The sequence below is a fragment of the Camelus ferus genome, chromosome 27 (genome assembly GCF_009834535.1).
Source record: "Camelus ferus isolate YT-003-E chromosome 27, BCGSAC_Cfer_1.0, whole genome shotgun sequence".
Classification (NCBI taxonomy): Eukaryota; Metazoa; Chordata; class Mammalia; order Artiodactyla; family Camelidae; genus Camelus; species Camelus ferus.
In genome coordinates this window covers 4,076,062-4,099,900 of record NC_045722.1, presented here as the reverse complement: position 1 = coordinate 4,099,900, position 23,839 = coordinate 4,076,062, and the positions used below count along the sequence as shown (strand labels likewise).

General features: G+C 46.1%; 1 protein-coding gene across 10 annotated transcripts in view; it reads right to left on the bottom strand.

Moving 5' to 3' along the window:
- Positions 1 to 23,839, bottom strand: part of PML (promyelocytic leukemia) — a 36,797-nt gene extending 12,958 nt beyond the window's left edge. For 3 of the 10 annotated variants that reach the window (XM_032469322.1, XM_032469321.1, XM_032469323.1), the window contains exons 1-7: positions 23,579 to 23,831; positions 21,403 to 21,869; positions 7,968 to 8,548; positions 6,865 to 6,935; positions 1,852 to 1,971; positions 1,211 to 1,465; positions 128 to 180 (exon numbers count right to left, since the gene is read on the bottom strand). In XM_032469322.1, coding sequence (XP_032325213.1) covers positions 163 to 180; positions 1,211 to 1,465; positions 1,852 to 1,971; positions 6,865 to 6,935; positions 7,968 to 8,548; positions 21,403 to 21,869; positions 23,579 to 23,719 — 1,653 coding nt within the window. In that variant the 5' untranslated portion in view covers positions 23,720 to 23,831 and the 3' untranslated portion in view covers positions 128 to 162. Of the gene's footprint in view, positions 1 to 127; positions 181 to 1,198; positions 1,466 to 1,851; positions 1,972 to 6,864; positions 6,936 to 7,967; positions 8,549 to 21,402; positions 21,870 to 23,578 lie in introns of those variants that run through there. The other 7 variants (XM_032469325.1, XM_032469324.1, XM_032469316.1 and 4 more) reach the window with 6 other exon arrangements.

The window sequence follows — 23,839 nt, the reverse complement described above, 5'->3', positions numbered from 1 at the left end:
ACTCATGCCTCGCTGGTAAATGCCCCTGCTGCAAGGGAAGTCTGAGAGTCACCTGCTGTGGCTGTGACCCCTGGGACCTGGAATGGGGGCAGGCAGGAGTCCTGGGCCAAATTTCCGGGCCACTCACCGAGTTTTCAGCATCTGAGTCTTCCGAGCTGCTGATCACCACGATGCGTTCCTCTGAAAGGGGGCAGGGGATTCAGTGTTAGGCCCTGCCAGGGGTGCTCACCCAGGGGGCCTGGGGTGTTCTCCAGTGGGAATCCCTGAAGGCCGGCGGACTGGGCAGGTGGCGTGTGCCCTGCAAGGGGGCAGCGTGGACCTGCTTGTGTAGAGGGCTTATTCCAGGTGGCTTTCCATCACCACCTGCTGTCCCTTGTCTGTGAACACTTAATTCAGCTGTTGGCCCTGGATTCAGAATCTATTACCTGTAGGAGGGAGTGACAAGCACCACTTGGTTCGGAATCTTTTGCCATCCTAATGCAGTACACTGGTTTGTTCCAATTCTCAGCCTCATGAGATGAGATGTTTGAGTTAAAAGGTACTTTATCTAGGTTAATCAAAACCTTTTGATTACCAATAGCATTTGTGAGTAAAGACTGTCAGGGCTGAGTATGTGAGCAGGGTCAGGGCTCCATCTGAGACCTAGAATGAAAATAAAGCTGGACTCTGGGTATGACAGATCCAGGAAGAACTGTCTTGAACATTCCAGAATTCTGTAGGTTGACCTCAACTCATGTAAAAGGACTCCCTGTAGCCATAAAAGGTATCCTGGACAAATGAGGTACCTTAGGTGGTTGGCCTTTGCAGAAAAATCTGGGAACTGCTGGATGTGGACTTTACCCACATCCTCTCTGGGTACATGCTAGGCACCTCACAGCAAACATTTCTTTGGGAGACCCGCCCTGTGCAGGGGCTGGGTTCTGTGAGTATGTTAGGGGACGGAGCTAAGGAACTGGGGTCTTCAGCCCTTCATGCTCCCTCCCCACACTGGCATCCCAGCAAAGCACTTGGAAGACTATCCACTCTCACCCCCAGACAAACCTTGGGCCTTCCCTTCCCCATTTGGTCAGGGCTGAGGGCAAGACACACTAGGAATGCTACAGGCTTTGGGCTTCCTGAGTGGGGCCAGGATGCAGAAGAGGGCCCCACCCAGCCCCGAAGGACAGCCTACAGGCCTCAGCCCCTGCGGCCTACCCACCTCCCTACCTGCCTCCCCAGGGTCGCTGGTCGCATGGTTGCTGTCAGGCAGGAAGGTCTCATTTCTTATGATGGGGCTCTCGGGGGTGGGGGGCCCGTCCAGGCGGGGCGGCGAGACGGCCGCGGAGGTGCTGGGCCTGGGCTGCTCGGGGGAGCTCCGAGCCAACCTTGCCTCCTTCTCCTCCTCAGACTCCATCTTGATAACCTTCCTGGGGTACTCGGTCTGGCAGGACTTCCTCTTCTGTGGTGTGGCTGTGTTGGAGACCTCCTGCGCAGTAGGGAGTCACAGGGCAGGGTCAGGGGCCTCCAAGGCACTGGGGTGGTGGGCGGCAGGGACCAGTGCGCCCCCGTGCCCTTTGCTCCTGCCCTGCCCTCTGCTATCTGCTGTGCAGGTCATGCCTCTCTCTACACAGGATGCCCTCCCAGGTCGCCATGCACACTAGCCCTGCCTGCTGACCTCGGGCCTCTGCTAGCCTCTGCCTGCCCTGGGAGTGGCTCATGCTCGGAGAGGGGCTTCGTGACAGGGAACCAGGAGCCGGGAGGGCGTAGAGTAGGTGCTGGTTGAGGACTGGATTCTTACTCCAGCTCCACCTCTCTCTGCCTGGTGGGATGTGGGCCCTCGGGAGGGGAGGTGGGGGCTGGGGAGAGCCTTACCTCTCTGCAGGAGGGGTCCTTCATGGAGTAGGCGTACACTGGCACTGGGTGTGCCCCTGGCACCGGCTGTACTGCAGCCAGTCCCGAGGCCTGCACCTGGGCCCTCTGCGCCACCTCTGGCTGCGAAGTCAGGAAACAAGGGTAGTCAGAAATGATGGGCTACAGCAGGACGAGGGCCGGGACCTCAGCCTGGGGTCAGCCCAATCCCCAGGGCCTCACCCAGACACAGGTGCAGGCTGGCCGGCCCGAAGCTCAGAGCCCCTAGGGACCAGGAGACCTCCCCACGGCCCCCATGACTTCACCCCTCTGTGAGCCTGAGGTGCTGGTGTCCAGGGACCACTTCAGTTCCTGTGCATCCTAACGGGGCTGGAAGGTGACCTCAGGGACCACACCACCCAATGACCCCTCCAGGCTCGCTTGATAATCAGGCCCGCCTAGACAAGTCCAGGGACAAAACAGTCGCTCCTAATGGAAGCAGCTCCTCTGCGGCTGCAGAGCTGTAGCAGGGAGGAAGTCTTCCCTGAGCTGACGCTGGCCTCCCTGCCACCTTCACTCTGCCTGGGGACTTAATTCCCCCCGGGTCAGAAGAGCAACTGCACACATAGGACAAATCACTCAGAACTCCCCGGGCCTCAGTCCCCTCTGTGAAATGGGAATAATAGTAACATCCCCGTCACAGGGTAATGTGGATGAAATGTGACCACAGGCAAAGTGTTTAGAAGAGCACCTGGCGCTTGGTGAGCGCCACTGATGATGCTGTCCTCTGTGCCATGCAGTGCTGAGTGCCTGTCCCAGAATGAAACGCGGGCAGATCCTCAGAAAGTTCAACACAGAACTTCCATATGATCCAACAGTTTGACTTCTAGGTATATACCCAAAGGAACTGAAAACAGATGTTCCAACAAAACCTGGCATGTGAATATTCCAGCAGCACTCCTCACCACAGCCAAAAGGTGGGAACCACCCAAAGGTCCACCCACTGATGAATGGATAAACTCAATGTGGGACTGCCACCCAGGGGACCGTTATTCAGCCATAAAAAGGAATGAAGTTTGGCACACACGACATGGAAGGACTTGGAACACATGAAAAGCAACCAGCCATGAAAGGATACACTACTGTATGATTCCATCTATGTGAAATATCCAGTTTCTAAACGCACAGAGAGCAGGTGGGTGGTTGCCACGGGGTGGGAGAGACGGAAACGAGAGACTGCTTCTTGAGTATGGGGTTTCCTTTTGGGGTAATGAAAATATTCTGTCTCAGAGAAGGAAACCGAGGCACAGAGAGAGGAAGTGATGTCCTCAGGTCACGGACCCAGTAAGGGCCTGGGCTAGGGTGTGAATCCAGCGATATCAAAATGGAACTTCCTTTCCTGTCCCCGTGGGTGCGCCCCTTTCTTTACTCACTGTCTCCTTCATGTCCCTCCACACCATCTTTCTCTATCCTGTGAAACTGAAGAGTAAGCCGGACCTCTTGCTGAAACCAAGTGGGTGATGCGGGAAGCGTCCCTCTGAAAGGGGTGGCACAGACTCGGGGGCTCAGTCCAGAGGCCCTGGCCTGCCACTCCTGCCTCCCATCCTGACCCCCTGGTGCCCCACACTCCGCGCGCGCTCAGGGGACGACCATTCATCAGGAGCCTGTAGTCTGTCCACCCAGTGACGGAAAGGGATTCCGACACAGCTGGAGGAAGGCACTTCGTCAAGCAGAGCTGCATCGGGAAAGCAAGGCACCGGGCAGGGAGAGGACAGGGGCCAGGGACAAGCTCTGTCCCTCCTGTGTGGTGGGAGCTGTGGGCAAGCTCTCTCTCTCACAGGGGGGACACCAGGGATTACCTGGCCAAGCCCGGGCTGGGAAGGCAGGAGAAGCCCAGCAAGATGGGGCACGCGCTGGAAATCAGGACCCCGAGGTGGGGCTGGCTCTTCTTGGTGTCAAAGGCTTTCATGTGAAATGTGGGCTCCCAAATCACTCGCTATGGTGGCCTGGCTTCTTTTCTCCTCCCTCCTGGGTGGGAGGAGAGCTGTCTCTCTGGATGAGGGTGGACGTGGTGGTGGTGGGGGCGGGAAGGGATGGTCTCCCAGGGTCATCTTCTCCCAGGCTTCCAGAAGAAGCACACAGTCTCCACTGCCAGTGTTTTTGAAACCACAGCCTGTGACCCATTAGTGGATCATGAAAGCAACGTCATGACTGGCATTTTTTGGTACGACATAGACTAGGATAGAATAGGAAAGTATCAGAGTACCTCCCACGTTTATAAGCGTAATTTGTTTTGCAAAATTGTCTTAGCTACAGGTATGTGTGTGTGTGTATGCTGTAGGTTAGATGTAAAATATTTTTTATAGCGGGTGGTTGTCAAAAAAGTTCCAACCACCTCACACTCATTAAGATGGTCACGTTATTTTAAAAAGCGTGAATTAGAATGTGGAGAAATTGGAGCCGCTGTGCACCGTCGTGGGGAGTGCAAATTGGTGCAGCCATTGTGGATACTTGAATGCTAGTCCCTTAAAAACTAAAAACAGAATTACCATATGATCCAGCAATTCCAATTCTAGACAAATTTCATATGTATTGGATCACCATTAAAAATTAAGGGGAAAAAAAAGGTTTAAAAAGATCCTAGTCTATTCTTCCTTGTGTGGCTCTGCAACTGCTGGTATGTAAGGGAACCTCCTCCCAAGTGGGCTGGGAACTCCCCGAAGGCAGGGTTGAGCTCTTCTCCGCTTCTGTCCCATCCTCTCTGACCCCCACACCATGTTAATGAAGCGGGGAACACACATGAGGGCTCAGAAAAGAAAAAAAACAATGATGACTGATTTATAGTTGTTCTACGACTTTAAATTTTTAAATTTTTTTCATTTAAGTATTGTGACGTCATTGCAAAAAGAGCCTATGAGAAGTAGAGGAGGGAAAATGCCCCAGCTGCTGTCCCACCCAAACACTCCCAGTTAAGCCTGGTGGTGTGTTTCTCACCCTCTTCGCCTAGGCACACAGTTTCAGGAGGGATGAGTGCTGGCCAGCTCCTAGCTCCAAAGGCAGGAACATGGGTCTAAGAGTTGCCTTTCTCCTGGCACAGCTGATGGACAGGACTTTCTCCTGGGACAGCCAGACCATGCCTGCCTCCCTCAAGTGGCCACACCTGTCCTTTGCACTCACAGTGTGTGACCACTTCCATCCCCCAGTTCTATCTATCCCTGCCCCCAAGCCTACTACCAAAGTGAAAGCAAGAGACTTTGCACAGAGAGCATTCTTCCGATGCTTCAAGTTCAAACTGCCTAGTACCTCGGGATTGAGAGGACACAAGGCAGAGACCTGGCAAAATGCCTTGACCTCATTCACACAAGCCAGTATAGGCTCTCTTGCTGTTCATTAAACAGCAACGAGCACCTGGAAGACAGCCAAGCTCTGTGGACCCAGGGCACTTTCCACTATCAGTCACATGATTTCTTTGGGGACATCATTCATTCTACAATATCAGAACACCTAAATATGCATCAACAAGGAACTGGCTATTAAAGCATGCTACATCCATTCAAGGTACCACTATGCAGATGCAAAAAGGCATTAGGAAGCTCCCAGCCTACTGATAGGGTAAGAATTCCTGAACACTATTGTGTATATTTGGTACTGTACCAAAAGAAAAAAAAAAAAAGGAAAGGAAAGCAAACATATATAATCATATTTGCTTGTAGTTACATAAAGAAGTTCTAGAAGGATATGTAAGAAATTAAGACAGATAGATATATGGGCATAAGAACTGGACACAGAGGACGAAGTGGGAGTGAGACATTATCACTTTTTTTGTTTTTACTTCCGACCACTGTGATTGTATCACGTATCACCAGATTTTTACTTTTGTATATGTGTACAAGGTAATGCACTACCCAAGGCAGTTAGAATTGGCTTCGAGTTCTGTCCCTAGCTTGCTGTATGGCCTCAGGTTAAGTCACACCCCTCTCTCTTCATCCTCCATGAGAGGAGGTGAGATTCCAAGCTCTCTCCTAGCTCTAAAACTCCCAGATCCTAAGTTCAGCCTCCTCCAAGAAGCCTCTCCTGATTGCCTCAGCCTGTAGCAATTTCTCTCTCCTACAGACCAGAGCAAAGCTGGGAAGGCTGACTGCCCTCACCATAAGACCTGCTTTCCATGGGGGACTAGTCAGTCCTGGGCCCAGATCCTTGACAGGCAGGCACACCTGGATGACCAGGATGGGGAGGAGCCCAGAGGCCAGGTCCAGGAAGGAAATGAAGCAGCTTATCCTGGCGGAGAGGACCCATGCATGCAAGCACTAAGGGGGCAAGTTAAAGGGATGCCAGTGCACTTGCACCCGGGGAAGCACTCTACGGCAGAGCAGTCCAGAGATGGGGTGGCTGCCTCGAGAGTACGCAAGCTCCCTGTCCCTGGAGGTGTGTGCATGGAGCTGGACAGCCACGGGTCATGGTGTGGCAGAGGGAATGCCGACATTAGAGGGAGTGTGGGTTCCTCACAACCCTGAAAACTATGGTTCTTGGAGCTATGCTGGCCCTGAAATCACACCGATGGAAGAAAACAGGCTGCTGCGATCAAGGTCTGACTCTTGGACCCATTCTCCATTCCTCTCCAAGAACCACATGTTGGGGAAGACGATGAGAACGTCCACATGTTGCTCCAGTGAAAGGCTCACATATCTGGGGTGGGGCACGTGGAGAGGAGAGTCATCTGCCTCATCCATCAGGGCTGCTTAGCAATGACCACCTCCTTCCCCACCCGTCCATCCCTGGGTCTGACCTCTCCTGAACCTGTCAAGAGCTTACTTTGGCATTTAGGAGCCCGGAGCTAGCTGGCCAGCCCTTCCTTTGCTCCCTCCCACTGAAGGCTCCAGTCCAGCTCCACTGCCCTTCCCTCATGTGCCCTCGCTCTTCTGCTGCCTGCAGGCACACAGACAGCAAGACTCAGTTTCCTTCCTGACACGGGGGAACTCCTAACTGCCTGACCTGCTGGACATACCGCCTCCCCTTCAGACCTCAAGCCCATCTCACCAGGTCAATGTCAAGAGGGTCTCTGGGAGAGCTGGCAGCTGCTGGGCTGGCTTTCTTGGATGGAGCTGCATCTGGAGAACACAGAGAAGGTCACAGGCAGGTCAAGGACATCCCTGGTGAGAAGCATCCTGGCTTGGGACAGTGACAGAGGGAAAATCCCTGTTGCTTTTCTTAGAGACCCATTCTCCCTGGGGCAGCTCCAGAGGAGCTATAGTTGGAAAGAAAGGTCCCTGACTTCAATGGGCATGAACTCAGCCAGAAGGAAGAGAGGGGTGGCATTAGAGAGTGCTTGCCTTTGGCTCCACACCCCAAGCGCAGCTCTCTTCATCCCTGGGCTACTATCAAGGCGGACAATCCTAATGGCGTTACTGCTCAGACTTCTCTGCACTCAGTGAGAGCCCATGATATTCTTCTGACCTGCAGCTTGTTTTTATTAAGATTCAGATTGCAGAGCCAGGCATTGACTCATTCTCCAGCTGCGTCATGTGCCACAGCCTTGTCTCCCAGTTGGACTGGACAACTCCAGGTCAGAAACTGGTCTGCTGTCTCCCCACTTCCCAAGAGCCCAATACCGGGCAGGACCCGCAAAGCTTGGCAGCTGGTCCAGATGGCAGGCCATCCTAGGGGCAAAAGATCTCTTCCACTGAGCCCTAGCATGGTTTTGGGTAAGCACGCCACCACCCCAGGGGTTCTTTTCATCCCCACCGTAACCTCATGTTCCAGCTGACTTCTCTAATGTTGGACACAGGTGGTTTAAGAGAGCCTCCTGGAGTGGTTGGTCTCTCAGGAGCTAAAATGATATGGGGTCTGGTTCTCAGCTTTGTAGCTTCTTAAACTTCCCCCAAAGTTACAAGATTGCATCTAATCCATAGGGTCTTGTAAATCAGTCAAACGTGACCCTTCCAGGTGGCTGCCACCTTGTGTCAGTGCCTCCTCTCCCCCAGATTTATCCCTGTGCCCTAGAACAGGATGTGATCAAACCTAAGAGACTTATAAAAAACCCGTTTCCTTTTCTGTCACACCGAACTGATCTTTTCTACCCCGCCTTCCTCAAGGGGCACAAGCCCTTAATGGTAAACAGACCAGCCATGAGGGTGGCTTACCTGTGCCTTGGGTGATGCAAGAGACGAGGTCCTGCAGGCGCATCTTGAATTCGTCGAAGCTGTCGGTGCGCGTGGCGGCTTGCAGGTTCTGGGGCTCCTCCTGGCGCAGATGGTGGAGTGCCTTGCATAGGAAGCCATGCATGTCCAGCACCTCCTGGTCGGAGGCGTAGCGCTTCATCCTCTGCACCAGCACGCTGCCCGTGCGGATGCGCTGCAGCACAGCGTCCAGGCGGCCCAGCTGGCCCGCTATCTCCTCGTAGTTGCGCTGGTACCGCGCATTCACCCCGGCCAGCAGCTCCTGCTCCTGCGCCAGCACGTGCGCGACCACCTGCTGCACCCGCTGCCGGATCAGCTCCTCTGTGCAGCTGCGCACGCGGCCCAGCTGGCTGACTGCCGAGCGCATCTGCGCCTGCGCCGCGCCGAAGACGCTGTCCTGCTCCTGCAGCGCCTGCGTCATGGCGTCCAGCTCCTGCTGCCGCTGCTGGATCTCCGCGCTGATGTCGCACTTGAGCTCGCTGTGGCCCCGATCCAGGAGCGCGCAGGAGCAGCACAGCGGCTTGGAACAGCCTCGGCAGTAGATGCTGTGGACACGCAAGGCGGGCCTGATTTAGGGCTCTCCCGCTTTTTTCCCCCCTTTAAATGTTCGTTATTAAATTCCTCTTCAAAAATTACAAAACTCTGAATCATGGTATGTTTCTGCGTTCGTGCTTTTCCCAGTTCAGTTTGTGGTTATGGTAATAATATCCAAACTACCAATAAAACATTGTAACATAAAAAGTTTCTTAAGTAACAACAGCCAGCCTCCACCCGTGAAACAATGCAAAGATGTACAAAAAGAAAGTTAATCATCTCTTCCCACGGCTTCTGAATTTCCTTTCCCCACTTCAAGGTGACCAGGTGAGCACCCTGGGTGCATCCTTCACACCTTCCTCTACTCAAACCACTACAGAAATATCCAGACTATGCAGCTGCTTGCGAGATTCTAAGGACTTGATACATTTCATCCCATTTAAGCTAGCAAGAGTTTCTTAGGCGAGAAGTATTGTTATCCTCATTTCACAGATGAAGAAACTGAGGCATTCAGAGGTTAAATGATTGGCTCAAATATCTACAACAATTTTGGGGGGGTTGATGTTCTTTAAAAAAAAAAAAAGAACATCGTGCTAAACCATTAGTTTGTAACATCTTCCTCTAATTTAACTTCTCTTCAGGACACTCCTCTAGGTCTATCAGCATGGACGTAGGTATTCTATTTAATAGCTCCATTCCATTCCATAAGGACCACACTGATTCAGTCATTCTGTTAATGGACATTCCAGCAATGGACAATGCTTTATGTAACCTAATGCATGGACCCTTTGGTTTCTGTGAAATAGATGACAAAATAATGGGATTGCTATTGCTAGATCAAAGAGTGTGTATATTTTTATTTACTTAATGTATTTTAGCCAGCAGACACTTCCATAGCGTTTACTCTGTGTCACTACTAAAAGCATTTGAGAAATATCAACTCATTTAACCCTCCTAATAATCCTATGGAGTAGGAATTATTATTATCCCCATTTTAAGGATGGGGAAACTGAATAAGAGATACAATAATTTGTCCAAGGTCACACACAATTAGTAAGTGGTAGAGTTCAGATGTAAATTGTAGTAGGTGGAATAATGGCCCCATCCAAGCTCCAATGCCGGGAACCTCAGTGTGTTACCTATACGGCAAAAAAGACTTTGTTGGTGTGATAAAATTAAGGCTCTTGAGATGGGAAGATTATCCTGAATTATCTGGGTGGAGCCAGTGTAATCACAAGAGACCTTATAAAAGAAAGTGGGGGAGGTAGGAGAGAGAGAGAAGGAAGATGTAATGCTGGAAGCAGAGGTCAGAGTGACGCTATCCTACAAGGAGGCTTTGAAGATGGAAGGGGATCATGGAACCCGCAATGCACGCAGCCTCTAGAAGCTGGAAAAGGCAAGGAGATGGATTCTCCTCAAGAGTCTGCAGAAGGAACAGAGCCCTCCTGACATCTTGATTTTATCTCAGTGAGATGCATATCAGACTTCCGACCTCCAGAGCTACATAACAATAAATCTGTAATGGTTTAGGCCCCTAAATTTGTGCTAATTTGTTACAGCAGCAATAGGAAACTCATACAGAAACCTAAGCAGTCTGGCTTAGAGTCCACGCTCTGAAACGTGGCAGTGAAGCCTCTTCAAATGTTACCTGGAAAAGCATTAGTTACTTCCCTAGAAATATGGCTGTAATTTACTCTTATCAGCCATGATGATAAGTCAGCCCACCTGAGGCCAGGAGAAAGCATCTTAGCTGGGGTCACTTTGGCCTCAATTACTGAGATCAACGTGTCCCACAACTGCCAACAGAGAGCCTGCTGGCCAACGCAGTTCCAAAATCTTGGCACCAGGTACCGGTCCTCAGCTTTGTGGGCTTTCAACCTTTCCAAGTCACCCAAGGTGGTCAGGTCCCAGGTCTTGATCCTCCCACTCAAACACAGGAGACTTATTCCACGCTAGCAAAAGTTTTCTGCAGAGCCCAGCATGCGGGAAAGGGAAATGGGGGTTGCCACTCAGTCATGAGCCTTCAGCTCCTCCAGCCTTGGGAAATCTGACCTAAGTAACAGAGACCTATCCCCCAGAGGCTGGGCCAGTGCCTGAGGTAAGTGGCAGGTAGAGCAGAGGAAAAAGTTGGGCAGATGTGGGTCTGACCTCAGCTCTGTGCCTTTCCTTGGCAGGCCACTTAACCTCCCTGCACCTCAGTTTTCTTGTCTGTAAAACAGGGATAATTCCCATCTCATATGGGAATGCTGCAGAGGATCAAATGAGATTAAGTCTACATAAATGTTTTTAACAAAGACTGATTATAATTGACAGAAATATTAGTGCTCACCAATGACATTATTAATGAGAAGTGCTAAGCAATTACGAAAAGAATGAGTAACTCTACAGAGGGCAATTTGGCAGTAGTCATCAAAATTTAAATATACTTATCCTTTGGCACAGCACTCCCCCTTCTAGATATCTATTCTGCAGCTCTAGCTCCACATACAAAGTAACATCTTCAATGTAACACAGACCATCACAGCAAAGAATAGAAACAACCTTAGGGCCCATCACTAGGCAATGAGTTACATAAATGATGATGCACCTGTACAATGGAGTACTATGCAGCTGTGAAAATGGGAGGAAGTTCAGTATATGGAAAAATCTCCCTGGCAAAATAAGGATAATAGGAGTATTAAGAGGATTAAATGAGTTTACATATATATATGTATATGTGTATGTGTATGTATATATATATAGTTAGAATAATGACTAGTGTATAATAAGTGTTCATATTTATATTACAACATATATTTTAAGTAAAAAAATCAAAGTGCAGAAATATAGGCACAGGATGCTACCTTCTATGTCAGGATGGAGAAAAATAAGAATATATTCATATTAGACTGCATTTGAATAAAGAAACTGGAAAAGGGCACAAATTACTAAAAGCAGTTACGGGATGGGGCAGTGCAAAGTTGGAGCAAGACATTTCACTGTATGCCTTTTAGGTTGCTTTCATCTTTGAACCTTGTGAATGTGTTCCCTACATTTTTAATTAAAGAACAGAATTCTATTAGATGTGAGCAGCTAGACAGTGTAAGAAATAAAGGGAGAAGCAGAACCAGTTGTCATTTTCCCTACTTTGGATCCATAGGAGAGGGGCTGAGTCCGAGGTGGGCTTCCCTTCCTTAGAAAGAGTGCTCCACGCCTGGGAAGGGAGCTCCTTGGGCGGCCTGCCTGGAGGGACGGCAAGACTTGCTGGGTGGACCACAGTCTTTGCTGGGTCCTGTTCTTAAGCTCCTTCTGCCCTAAATGGAGTCTCCCCAGGGAAACCAGCCCCCACTCCCCCTCTAGATGGAAGCAGACAATTGGCAGCAGGTCTCTGTGAGCTGGCTGGCCTGAATGAGACCCCCTGGGTCTCAAAGCCCCCAACTTTCTGTTAGATTGAGGGGCAGACCCTGAATCAGAATGACCCATCATGGGGCTGCCACCCAAGACCAGGAATGACTTCCTTGGCCTAGGGTTCCGTCACCCTCACTGAGCACCCACTGTGTGCACTTTCGGGGGAGGCAGAGGTGAGGTGGACACCTGCCCACATGGAGCTCCATGACAAGGACCAAGACTTAACAGAGACAGAGAGGTGCGGCTCTGGAAAGGAGCTCCTGGAACACTTGAAGGGATGAACTAAAACACCACAGAATCAATTAGAAGTTGCTTAGAAAAGTGGCTGGATTACATCAGAATTAAGAAAGTAGCTCAATTCTGTCCCAGCAAAACAAGTGAAAAGAAATATGGAAAACTTTTCCATGTTTTCATTCACTACAGCAATTTTTTAAATGCTAAAACAAAACAAAACAAAACAAAAAAACCCTAACCATAATCCTAATAAGAAAATGTAGAACTCATATGGAGAAAAGGATAAAAATCCACTGAAAAAGTCTAAAAAACAGAAAAGTGTAGCAAGGTCCTGACTGGAGAGACAAAATATAATAATAATTTTCCTCAACTTAATATAAAGGTTTAAAGCAATTTGAGTTGAATTACAAAATGAGATTTTGAAACTTAACCAACTGATTCTAAATTTCACATGAAGGGGTAAATACATCAAATAGCTAAGGAATTTTTTGAAAAATCAGTGTAAGGAAGGGGATTTTCTCTACCAGATAATAACATTATAGAACTACCATTATTAAAAGTGTGACACTAGTCTAACAGTCAAGAGAAAGATCAGCATAACAAACCACATAGTCCGAAAAGAGGCCCTGGCATCTATCAGAATGTAACAATTTATGTAATAAAGCATCGCAGACTAATGGACCTTAAAGGAGTTTTCAACAATTGGATCAGGAAAACTGGCTACAGGGGAAAAAAAAATCAGGTTAGAGCTTTGCTTCATACACTACACCAAGATAAACTTTTGATGAATCAGAGTTAAATGTGAAAAATACTACCATGGAGATATAATAGTTGACTATTTACTCTCATGACAGTAAAGACCTTATAACCACTGAAGAAACGGAAAAAATCATACAATCAACAGATGCAGTGGCCTAAAAATTCAAAACTATCTGTTTTTTAAGAAAGACACTCATGACCTCCCAGTATAAGAAAAGCACACTTTGTAGCATTAAGTATTGTCCATTCTGCTTTAGATGATTATCAGGGCAGCAGGAAGGAAAGGCGAAAGTCTATACTGATAGTAGTTACAGCTTCTCTTCCTCCCTCCCCGTTTTACTCATTTAGATTTTCCAAAAGTTTCCATAATCAATTCCAAACAAAGGAGTTGGAGTTTAAATGGGAAGCAATGGGGCATCCTCAAAGAACATCTCATCTGGGAATTGCGACAAAGCTCTCTCGTCTCCCTTGTGTATTGTCTGGCTCATCCCTATCCCTTATCTTGGTTCCCAAATCTGTCACATCAGTTCCCACTGCTGCTGCCTTTGCTCTTGCCTCACTATTGGCTTCTCTCCTTTAGCAAGGTCTCCTAACAGGCCTCCTTGCCTCTGGTCTCTCCAATCTGCCCTTCGCAGTGCCACTACATGGTATTTCTAAAATGTGATTATTGTCATATGCTGACGTGATTGCAACGATGCCCCTTGGAAGCACAGTCAGAATAGTATCAAGTTCAAGAAATATTTCAAGTATCACTTAAGTTATATGTTAATGAAGCAGAGTCAAATTTTGGAACAAAGTTAGATCACTTGGCAAATTCATTGAGGTTTATAATAATGCACTATAATTATATAGTGTTGGATATTCATGACTATGAACACAATTTGGATTTACAAGCCAGTAAATGTTTCAAGACAATAAGACAAAGTTTATCTCATCGATAAGTACAGTGATTATCAAGGTATTTTATTTAAATCCAACCTAATTTCAAGAAATGAAATGGCAAAAGAGATGGAAATAGCCGAAAAAATCAATTAACTAAAGCCATGAATAAGAAAAATATTTGATCATCAAGGCAACAATAAATTAACGCCGTAATTAGTTAAATATATGGCATAAAGAGGCAGCTCTTCTATTTAGTCGTACCAATCTCAAAACATCTCACCAACGCTAACAGCTTCGGCAGAACAAATCCAAATTGTAAAATACTCCAGAGCAGGAAGTTGTTACAAAATTCAATGACTACAAAGTTAATCATTAAATGTTAATCGAATCTAGAGACATAGAAAACAAGCAGTAACTCCTTACATGACACAATTTTGATATTCTCAAATACTTTTATAAAAATGTGTATAAAATGATTTTCTATGCAGCTTTGAGTGTATACTGTGGTTGTGTTCTTTGTTACTCATTCAATACTCATTAAATACATAAGTTCCCCCCAAACTGTAGTAGTACTGTTAAGATTACTAATCAGAAAAAAAATTAAATCATGAATTAAAAGTTGTAATACTAATGGTAATAGAGCAAGAGAAAACGAGGAGGGAAAGGCAGAGGAAGAAAGGAGAGAAGGAGTAATGTAAGAACATTTCATTGAAATAAACAGAACTTTCAGGCTGAAGGAGCACGCCAGGTTCCAGAATAGTTTGGTATGAAATGCTCAACACCAAGACAACTTGGTTAAATTAATAAACTTCAAGAAAAATATCTTCAGGCATTAAGACAGAAAAAGCAAATAAATTTGGCCTCAGACCTCTCCTGGTGAACATCTAATGCTGGAAGGCAATGCAGCAAAGTCTACAAAGCTCAGAGGAGAGGGTGTGACCAAGTTTATTATACCCAGCCAAGATGCCACACAAGTGTAAGAGCAACTGATAGACATTCTTGCCACCAAGAGACCCCAGGAATTCAGAACACAGAAGTCCTTCTTGAGAACAACTGCTGATTGACAACATCCATCCAACTAAGAGCTGAATCAAAACAAAGAGTCTGTGAAATGTGGTAACAGAATGAAAGGACCAGCGCTGTGCATTAGAGCCATTCTGACTTGGAACCAAGGGAGTGGACCAGCCTGATCTTTCACAGCAAAGAGCTACTACTGTCCAAAACGGAGGTGTTTCCTTAAAAAGAAACTAAAATGACTCCAGTCTCTGAATATCTTAGTAACATTTTTGCTCACTCCTAGAGAGTTCTTTTAGGAACTATTTTAGGATGAAGAAATATTTCTCTGAAGTTTAGCAAGTCCAATTTTACTTCAGTATCTTTTCTTCTGTCAAAGTCAAGGAAAATTAAATTTAACATTGCTTAAATAGCAAGCTTCCTTTGAATAATCTAATTCTAAGGGAAAATACGCTCTTAAGTTCCAAATAAGCAACTTGTAGAATCCTTTTTTGCAACTCACTCAGTTGTTAATGAAGACTGCCTGCATGTGGAGGTCGGCAGACCAGGAAAGGTGACCAGACCGGTGTGCAGTCAGGAAACCCTGCATCCTGTTCTGGCCCTGGCTCGGACAAGGTCTCCTATTTGGGGATGAGCTCCCATTAACGCTCTGGCCTCTCACCTCCTTTACACCATGGGGAACAGCTCTCTCTTCCTCAATAATCTTATAGGAGGGTTTGGGAACTAAGATAACAGCACAGGAAACACATCTCAAAAAACCGTAAAGTGTTTTATTGTGTTAAGAAGAGGTCAAATGCAACCAGAAGACCCCATTCTCTGACCATACTGAAAAAGGGAAAGTGTCCTATTGAAGGAGGCTGCCCAGGTGCCAGGGGGTTGGGGAGCTTCACTTGAGGCTGGCTTCAAACCTGTCCTCTGCACTCTGGTTTCTGCTCCAAGCATTCCACACGCCTGGAAACTTCCCCTTCTCTGCTTCCACTTGCAGTGGTTGCTGGACATTTTTCTCCCCAGCACACACAATGAAAAGGCTGGCAGCCACTGTGACCTCCAGGTCAGGCACGCCATGGCATTGTGAGACTCTGGCCGTCTCCCCACCCCTCCACCTCTGCATTCTTGCAGACCTCAACCCACCAGCCTCATGGCCTCAGCCTCCTAATGACGCTCCCTTTTCCAGGGTTCAGATTCTTTGCTTCAGTTTCCATTGGGTCATATACAGTATGGTGATAAATCTCAAATTCCTTATGGAATACGGTGAAATATAAATAAGCATGCAGCCAAAAGATAAAAACCTGGTCCCCCTGCTCCCAAACTCACCGACTTCAATCAAAGTACCAGAGCGCAGAGAGAGAATCTGATTGTCCCACTCTCTGCCTTAACACCATCAGTGGGTTTCCACCAGAGCCCCCCATAGGTCCATTCACATTGTGTTCTACAGGATATTCACTGGTAAAACAGAGTAAACTGCATGAAAAATGGGCAAGCTGAAAACATTCTGTCCTGGAAATCGTGGGATGGAATCCTAACTCCTCCAACTCCCCTGTGTCTGACCCTCGCTCACCCTTCTAGCCCCTGTCCTCCTGCACAGCCTCTACTCCCAGTCCCGGAAATGCAGCACACTTGCTAGTGCCTCTGCCTTTGCATGTGCGCCCCCCTTTCTGCTTCCTTCCACATCAGGCTAAGTGTGACACCCTCATGGAAGCCGCCTTCCCCAGCCAATCCAGGCTGGGCAGGTGGCCTTTTCTGAGATCGCCTTTGTGCCTGCCTTCCTTCTTCCTTCTGCCCTTAAATAACTGACTGAGCATACACCAGATGTCAGCCCTGTGCCGGATGGGAATACTGGCAAGGGAAAACATGAGGGGACAAACGTAAGGGCAACTATTGGCACAGAGTGACACCAGTGAGCAGGCTTCCTCGAAGCACTTTGCAGCCTTGATTGGTTTTCTCAGGCATTTTTTTTTTTTTTTACCCATCCAAGCATAGTTGATTCAGCCTTGACTGTTAATTGCAGATCTGGCTCCTCCACCAGACTATGACTTCATGGAGGGCCAGGGTTGTACTGTTCATATTTACACCCTAGCACCTAGCACCATGGTCCCAGGGAGGACACTCCCAGGCTGAGTCCTAGGTTTAAAGCCACTGCTGATGCTGCTCCCAGTGTGAGCCCTAAGTCAGCTCACCGTCAAAGGATGGAATGGTTATTACTGACTTGTAACTGAAGGAAGTCGTGGGTTGTTTATGACACTGAGATTTTGTGCAGAAGAAACGAGTTGAGTTTTTCTAGTAACCAGTTGTGACTGGTAAATTGTGAAACAATGTGAATTGTGACTGTGTGCATACGATTTTTAAGCAACATGGTTGGGTTTTTTAAGCCATCCATCATGCTCAAGGAAAAAGAATCCTGTCCTCTTGCTGGCTGGACCACCACGTCCATTGTACCTGGGGAGAAATCCACCCCGACCCCTACATTACAAGTGATCCCCTCTGTAAGCTACCAACATTGGGGCCTCTGGGAGGGGGGCCCTGTCCTCACCGCAGGGAGGGATTAGTCAATGGCGGTTTCTACAGTGGCTGCCAGCCCATATCAGCTGTTAGAACTGTGCAGCCCAGATGTCCACATTTACATGTGTGCAGCCACCCAGAACCACAGGCCCTAAAAAGAGAATCAGCAGCCAAAATGGGGACCCACTGATTCTCAGCCCCCACTGAAAAAAAGGGTAATATAATATAAATCTTCTGAAAATTCTAAGTTTGTTTTTCAGGGAGCTTTAAGAACATACTTAGAGAAAATAAGAAAAGGCTGACAAATAGAGCATCCTGAGAAGACTGACCGTGTTTGGCAATTAGAAAAACATGATTGCTAGAGGGAAAAAAAAAAAACAAAACCCAAACTCAACATAGGTGATAAATAGTGGAAAGAAGCGTCTTACAAAACTGAGTTGGTGAATTAGAAAACCAATTCAAATACCTCTGAGGATCTGAAAGAAAAAAGGCAAAGTAACAGAATTTATGAAAGAAAGATAAAAGATAGGTTTGGAGTTCCAATCGTCATATAACAATAGCTGTAAAAAGAAAAAATAAGCAAATGAATGGAAATCAATATACAAAAAAGTAGAAGACAATTTCTTAGAGCTAAAGACTTGAATTTTTAGTTCAACAATGTCAGACAGAATTATTGAAAAAAGAAAAGATATATAGCTTGATCAATCATTTTCATGATAAAAACAAAACGATTAATTAGTAAAAAGGAAAACACTGGTATCAGTAAGCTGTAAGAGACCGAGAAGCTAGTGCTTTGAAAAGATCACTAAAATAACCACAAATATACAGCATTAGCAAGAAGAAAGAGCATACAGTGGTAAGTATAGAGGTTTTTTAATTATGAAAGATAATTCAGGGTGAACTAGAAAACTCTCCAGAAATCTGATTCAAGATCCAAAAACAAAGAAAAACAAAAACAAAAAAAACTACTTCCAAAAAATGCACCTGTCTCAAATAGTTTCTCAAGAAATTTCTGTAAGCTTGAACTGCTTCTATTCTTTAAACTGTTCCACAGCTAAGATAATAGAATTTTAATATTTACTGAGTGCTTAATATGCGCCAGACACTGCTGAGCAATTTACATATATTCTCATGTTCAAAAAAGCTTCCAAACTCATTGAAAGAGGTTACTGTAAAATGGATAATAAAACTTGACAAGGAAATCATACATATTCATAAAAATTGATCACGTGTATAAATATAGATAATCATCTAAATAAAACAGTGCTAAGTGGAATCTAGCTATAAAGTAAAATACTAGTATATTATGACCAAAGTTTTTCCTCCTGGGAATAAAAAAATGGTTCAACATTAAGAAATCTATTGATATAATTCATCATAAGGGACACCCTTATGGTCCAAAAGAACACCTATTCCTGAGTTAAAAATAACAAAATAACAGCAACAACAAAACTCTTAGTAAACTAGAAGTGGGAGGCAACTTTCTTAATGTGATTTTTAAGTTACCTAAGGAAGTCAATAATAAACATCATACTAAACAAGAAAACATAAGCTTTCTCATGAAAGATAGGTACAAGATAAAGCTGCCTTTTCTAGCCAGTTCTTCGCATTATTCAATATTGTCCTGGTAGTTCTGGCCAATGAAGCAAAGCTTCAAAGAGGTAATATGTACAAATACCAGAAAGAGAAAAGTTTTTATTATTTGTAGGCGATATGACTGTTTACCTAGAAAATCCTGAAAATCAACTGAAAAGAATAAAAGAGCTCAATCAGTTGGATAGATATAATATAAAGATACATAAATTAAGAGCATTTGAATGTTAATGATAAAACCAGTTAGAAATTATAATGGAAAAAGATTCCAGTCACAATATTATTACATAGTATACATTTAACTATAATTTAAAAGTTCAAGATGTTTGTGAATAAAACTGTAAATTCCAAAAAATATAACCAGAGATGAGGCCAATTCTTCCAAGATTAAATGCAATTTCAATCAAAATCTCAATGAGTATGTAAGTTTTGAAATGCACAAAATTGTAAGAGCAAAAGAAACTGCACAAATTGTAAAAGCAAAATTATTTTCGAAGAATGGGAATTTGTCCTTTCAAATATAAAGCTTAGAGAATTCCTTACAGCAGTAAGGATTGGTGTAGGAATAGTCAGATCATTGGTGCAGAACAGAGACTTACAAACGTAATCGTAACTACCTGGACATTTAGTACAAGATTAAAAGGGCATTTCAGATCAAAGCAAGAGTGAATTATTCATAAACTACAAGGATATATTGTACAACACTGGGAATACAGCCAATATTTTATAATAACTATAAAGGAGATATAACCTTTAAAAATTGTGAATCACTGTACTGTACACCTGTAACATATAATATCGTACAGCAACTATACTTCAATTTAAAAAACGGGAAAAACAAACAAACAAAAAGTGGATCATTCAATAAAAGTTATTGAGAATTGGCTTTCCATTTGGAGAGAAATGTGAAGTGAGGGTTCCTACCTTATACCAGGCACAAAATTAAATTCCATGGGATTAAAGATTTAATTATAAAAATAAATTACTAAAATGGAATATAAGTAAATATTTTCAACATTGGCATGGGAAAAAAATCTTTCCTAAGATGATCAAAGCCAGACACCATAAAGGAAGAGATTGACGGACTGAACTAAAGAAAACTAAAAACTTAAACACAACACCTCAATTAAATGAAATGACAAAGGTGAACATAGGAAAAAATATCTGCACTATAACAAGCTCTTACAATTAAAGACGAATTCCTCAAAGCAAATAAACAAGCAAAGGACCTCAGCAGGCAGTTCACAAATGAAGAAGCACAACGGCCGATAAACATATGAAAAGCCACCGAACCTCAACCTTAAAAAATCCAAATTCAAACAATAATAGCAGATGTCGAGGAACCTGGTAGCCCAGGTGGTAAATCTCCAAGCAAGAAGCAAGCCACAGTCAGCTTAGCATGAAGGGAGCTCTGTCTGAGTGTGTCCCCAGTGGGCAAAGAATACATTCATTTTGCAAGCAGATCCTCAAGAATCTCATACAAGCAATCTACTTGGCGGGTTTCTTAGAGCTAAAGAAAGAATTGAATTTTTAGTTCATGTAGCCGGGGAGGGTATAGCTCAAGTGGTAAAGCACGTGCTTAGCATGCATGAGGTCCTGGGTTCCATCCCCAGTCGCTCCTCTAAAGCAAATAAATAAACCTAATTACCTCCTCCCCCTCAAAAAAAGTAATAAAAAATAAAATAAAGTTTTTTTAAAAGTTCACATAGGTATGCTACCTCTTTGGTTGAAAGGGGGTAAAATAAGACCTTGTAAGATTATATACTCCTATCTGTGTATCTATTCACAAAGAAACTCTGGAAACATTCAAAACTAGTAACAATGGTTAACTGTGGATGGGGGGGTTGGGAGAAGTGGTGGGTATTAGACAGATGGGGCAGAGTGGAATGGAGACTTTACCCTCTATAAATTGTCTGCAATTTTTGAACCATACAAATGTATTGTCTATCCAAAAAAAATAATTAAAATCCTATGCTATTTAGTAAAAATAATTATAATTGGACTTCATTTTTTTTATAGACACTCCCAGATAGCATGGTGTTCTGGTTTTGACTTTTCAGACATAAACTAACCACCTGCATGTTAGCCTAGAATCTAGCTTTACCAAGACTCCACATTGGTACTCATAGAAAATTCCACTATAAGACTTTCTAAGGGGTAGTTTGGTAACATGTAACAAAATGTAAAACTTTCATACCCCTTCTCCTAGCAAAGGCATTTCTAAAAATGTATCCTGAAGAAATGACTGGATATGGGTGCAAAGATGATTCTGCAGCATTATTTCTTGTAAGGGAAAATTGGAAACTTTACTATCTATCCATTCGCATGGGACAGCGGTCATCACTACTGATCCAGCTGATCTGTGGTCCACACTTTGTTACAAGACATTAGAAGATCCTGGTCCCACGTTCCTAGCTGTCGGACTTTGGATCTCTGCTCTCCACACCCTCTACCTCGCTCTTGGCTGCGCCACCCCACCCTGGGCCAGCCTGCTCACCTAGTCAGCGTGGGGCTGCGGTGATTCGGGTTAGAGCAGAAGATGTTGTTGGACTTGCGCGTGGCATCCAGGAACTCGCTCACCGACTGGCTGCGGAGCTCCGCCAGCGGCCGGGCCTCGTGCTTGAGGAACCACTGGTGTGCCTCGACGCACTTGACGCAGAGGAGCTGCTCGCACTCGAAGCACCAGAAGTCCGCCGGCTCCTTGCAGCGGGTGCAAAGCGCCTGCGCGTCCACGATCTGCCGGTACACGGACAGGCGCCGCTGCAGGCTCTCGAAGAAGACGTTGTCCAGGGCCTCGGCGTCAGCGCCTGGGGGCCAGGGCGCCTGGCAGATGGGGCACTGCCTGCCCGACTCCTCCAGGCATCCTGAACACAGCGTGTGCAGACAAGGGAGCAGCTTGGGGCACTTGGCTTCTGCCCGGCAGCCCTGGCAGTGCAAGAACTGGAACTCTTCCTCCGTGGCTTGCTGGGGGACCAGAAAGGGAGGTGAGGCCCGAAGTCCCAGGAGTCCCCCCACCCAACGGTCTCCTGCTCCTATGGCTGGAGGCTGAGAGTGGGACTTCCTAGTCCATACCGGGCAGTCACCGGATGGTGCAATACCCAGGCTTATCAGTACCCCAATCCTCCATTTACTCAGGCCTTCCCGCCCTCACACCACAATTTATTCAATCTGCTTATCACAGGACACAGTGCTACCAGGCCCTGAACTACAAGGATGTACAGGATACATCCCTGCCTTCGAGGAACTTAAGTTTAGGAAGGAGATTCATTAAGTGTTATGTCATATAACCTCATATAAAGTGCTTAATACAGTCTGGTGGTTCCTCAAGAAGTTAGACACAGAGTTACCATACGACCCAGCAATTCCCTCCTAGATATACAACCCCAAAGAACAGAAAACAACGACCCAGAGATACTTGTACACCCGTTATTCTAGTCACCGCATCATTCATGATAGTGAAAAGGTGGAAGCAACCCAAGTGTCCATCAACAGATGACTGGATAAACAAAATGTGGTATACACATACAATGGAATATTATTCAGCTTTAAGAAGGAAGGAAATTCTGATACATACTACAACATGAATGAACCCTGAAGACATGCTAAGTAAAACAGGCCAAACACAAAGGGACAAATATTGTATGATTTCTCTTATATGAAATATCTAGACCAGGCAAATTCAGAGACAGAAAGTAGATTACAGGTTACTAGGGGCTGGGGAAAGGCAGGGAATAAGGAGCTATTGTTTACAGGGTCCTGACCTTGTATGAAAAAATTCTGGAAATAGACAGTGGTGATGGTTACACAACACTGTGAATGCACTTAATGCCACTGAACTGTACACTCAGAAATGCTAAGAATGGTACATTTTATGTTACGTATATTTTATCACAGGAAAAAAAGTGCTTAATATAATACCTGGCACATGAGAGAGACCCATTCATAAATGTTAACTAGTATTGCTAATATTATTGCTAGGAGTAATAATGCAAATAAAAGTTACTGCTATATGGTGTTATTTGTACTTTCATAAAGGGCAATAAAAAAGCTCTAGATAACATAGAGCAAGTGATCTAAGTAGTTCCTTGGGGGGTGGGCTGGGGAGTTTGTGCAGGAGATGACTAGTAAACCCCCAATAAGCCCCTTGGGGATGGGGGTTGGGGGGGTGAGGTGTTCCTAGGGGAGAAACCACAGTAACTGTGAGGCCTTAGCCAAGACACCTCCCCCCACCCCCGTTTCCCACTTTCTGATCTGGGAACTTGGGTTCTGGTTTTTCCCCACCTGAGACATGCCTCGGGCTCCCAGGCCGGTGGAATAGGGCTCCTACCTCCATTCTCCCTAATAGTTGGTCCTTCATCTGAGGCAGGGGCTAAGAGGCAAGTTGCCAGCGTGGGCGGAAAAGTCTGGTCCCGAATGCCACTGACTCAGCGTCTTATCCCCCTACTCGTGGAGACTCGCAGCCCAAAGGAGCCCCCCTAACTCATCCTGGTCCCCTTTTCTACTTTCCGCGACCCTACCCCCCTAAGAAGGTCAAGACCGTCGTGCCTGGTCTTCCCTCTTTGGGTCTCTCTTTAAGGTATTTGGCCAAGTTATCCTGTCCCTCCCCGCAACCCCCCACCCCACCGCAGCAGATCAACAAAGCCCAAACCCTATTTCCCCAAAAGCAGTAGTACCTCTGTGGGGCTGGGGCTGGGGCTCGGGCTGGGCTGGTGGCCTTCGGAGGGGGGCTCCGGGGGAGGCATGGTGGGGGCGTAGGGCAGTGCGGGGTCCTGCTGGGGCCCGGGAGATCCGGCGGGCGCAGGTTCCTGCTGCATGGAGTCCAGCTTAGTTTCGATTCTCGGTTTTGATCCCGGAAGGCGGGAGAAGCTGAACCAGAGAAGTGCGCCAGAGGGCTGAGCTTCCCGAGCAGTCCGAAAGGGGAGGTGCCGGCTCAG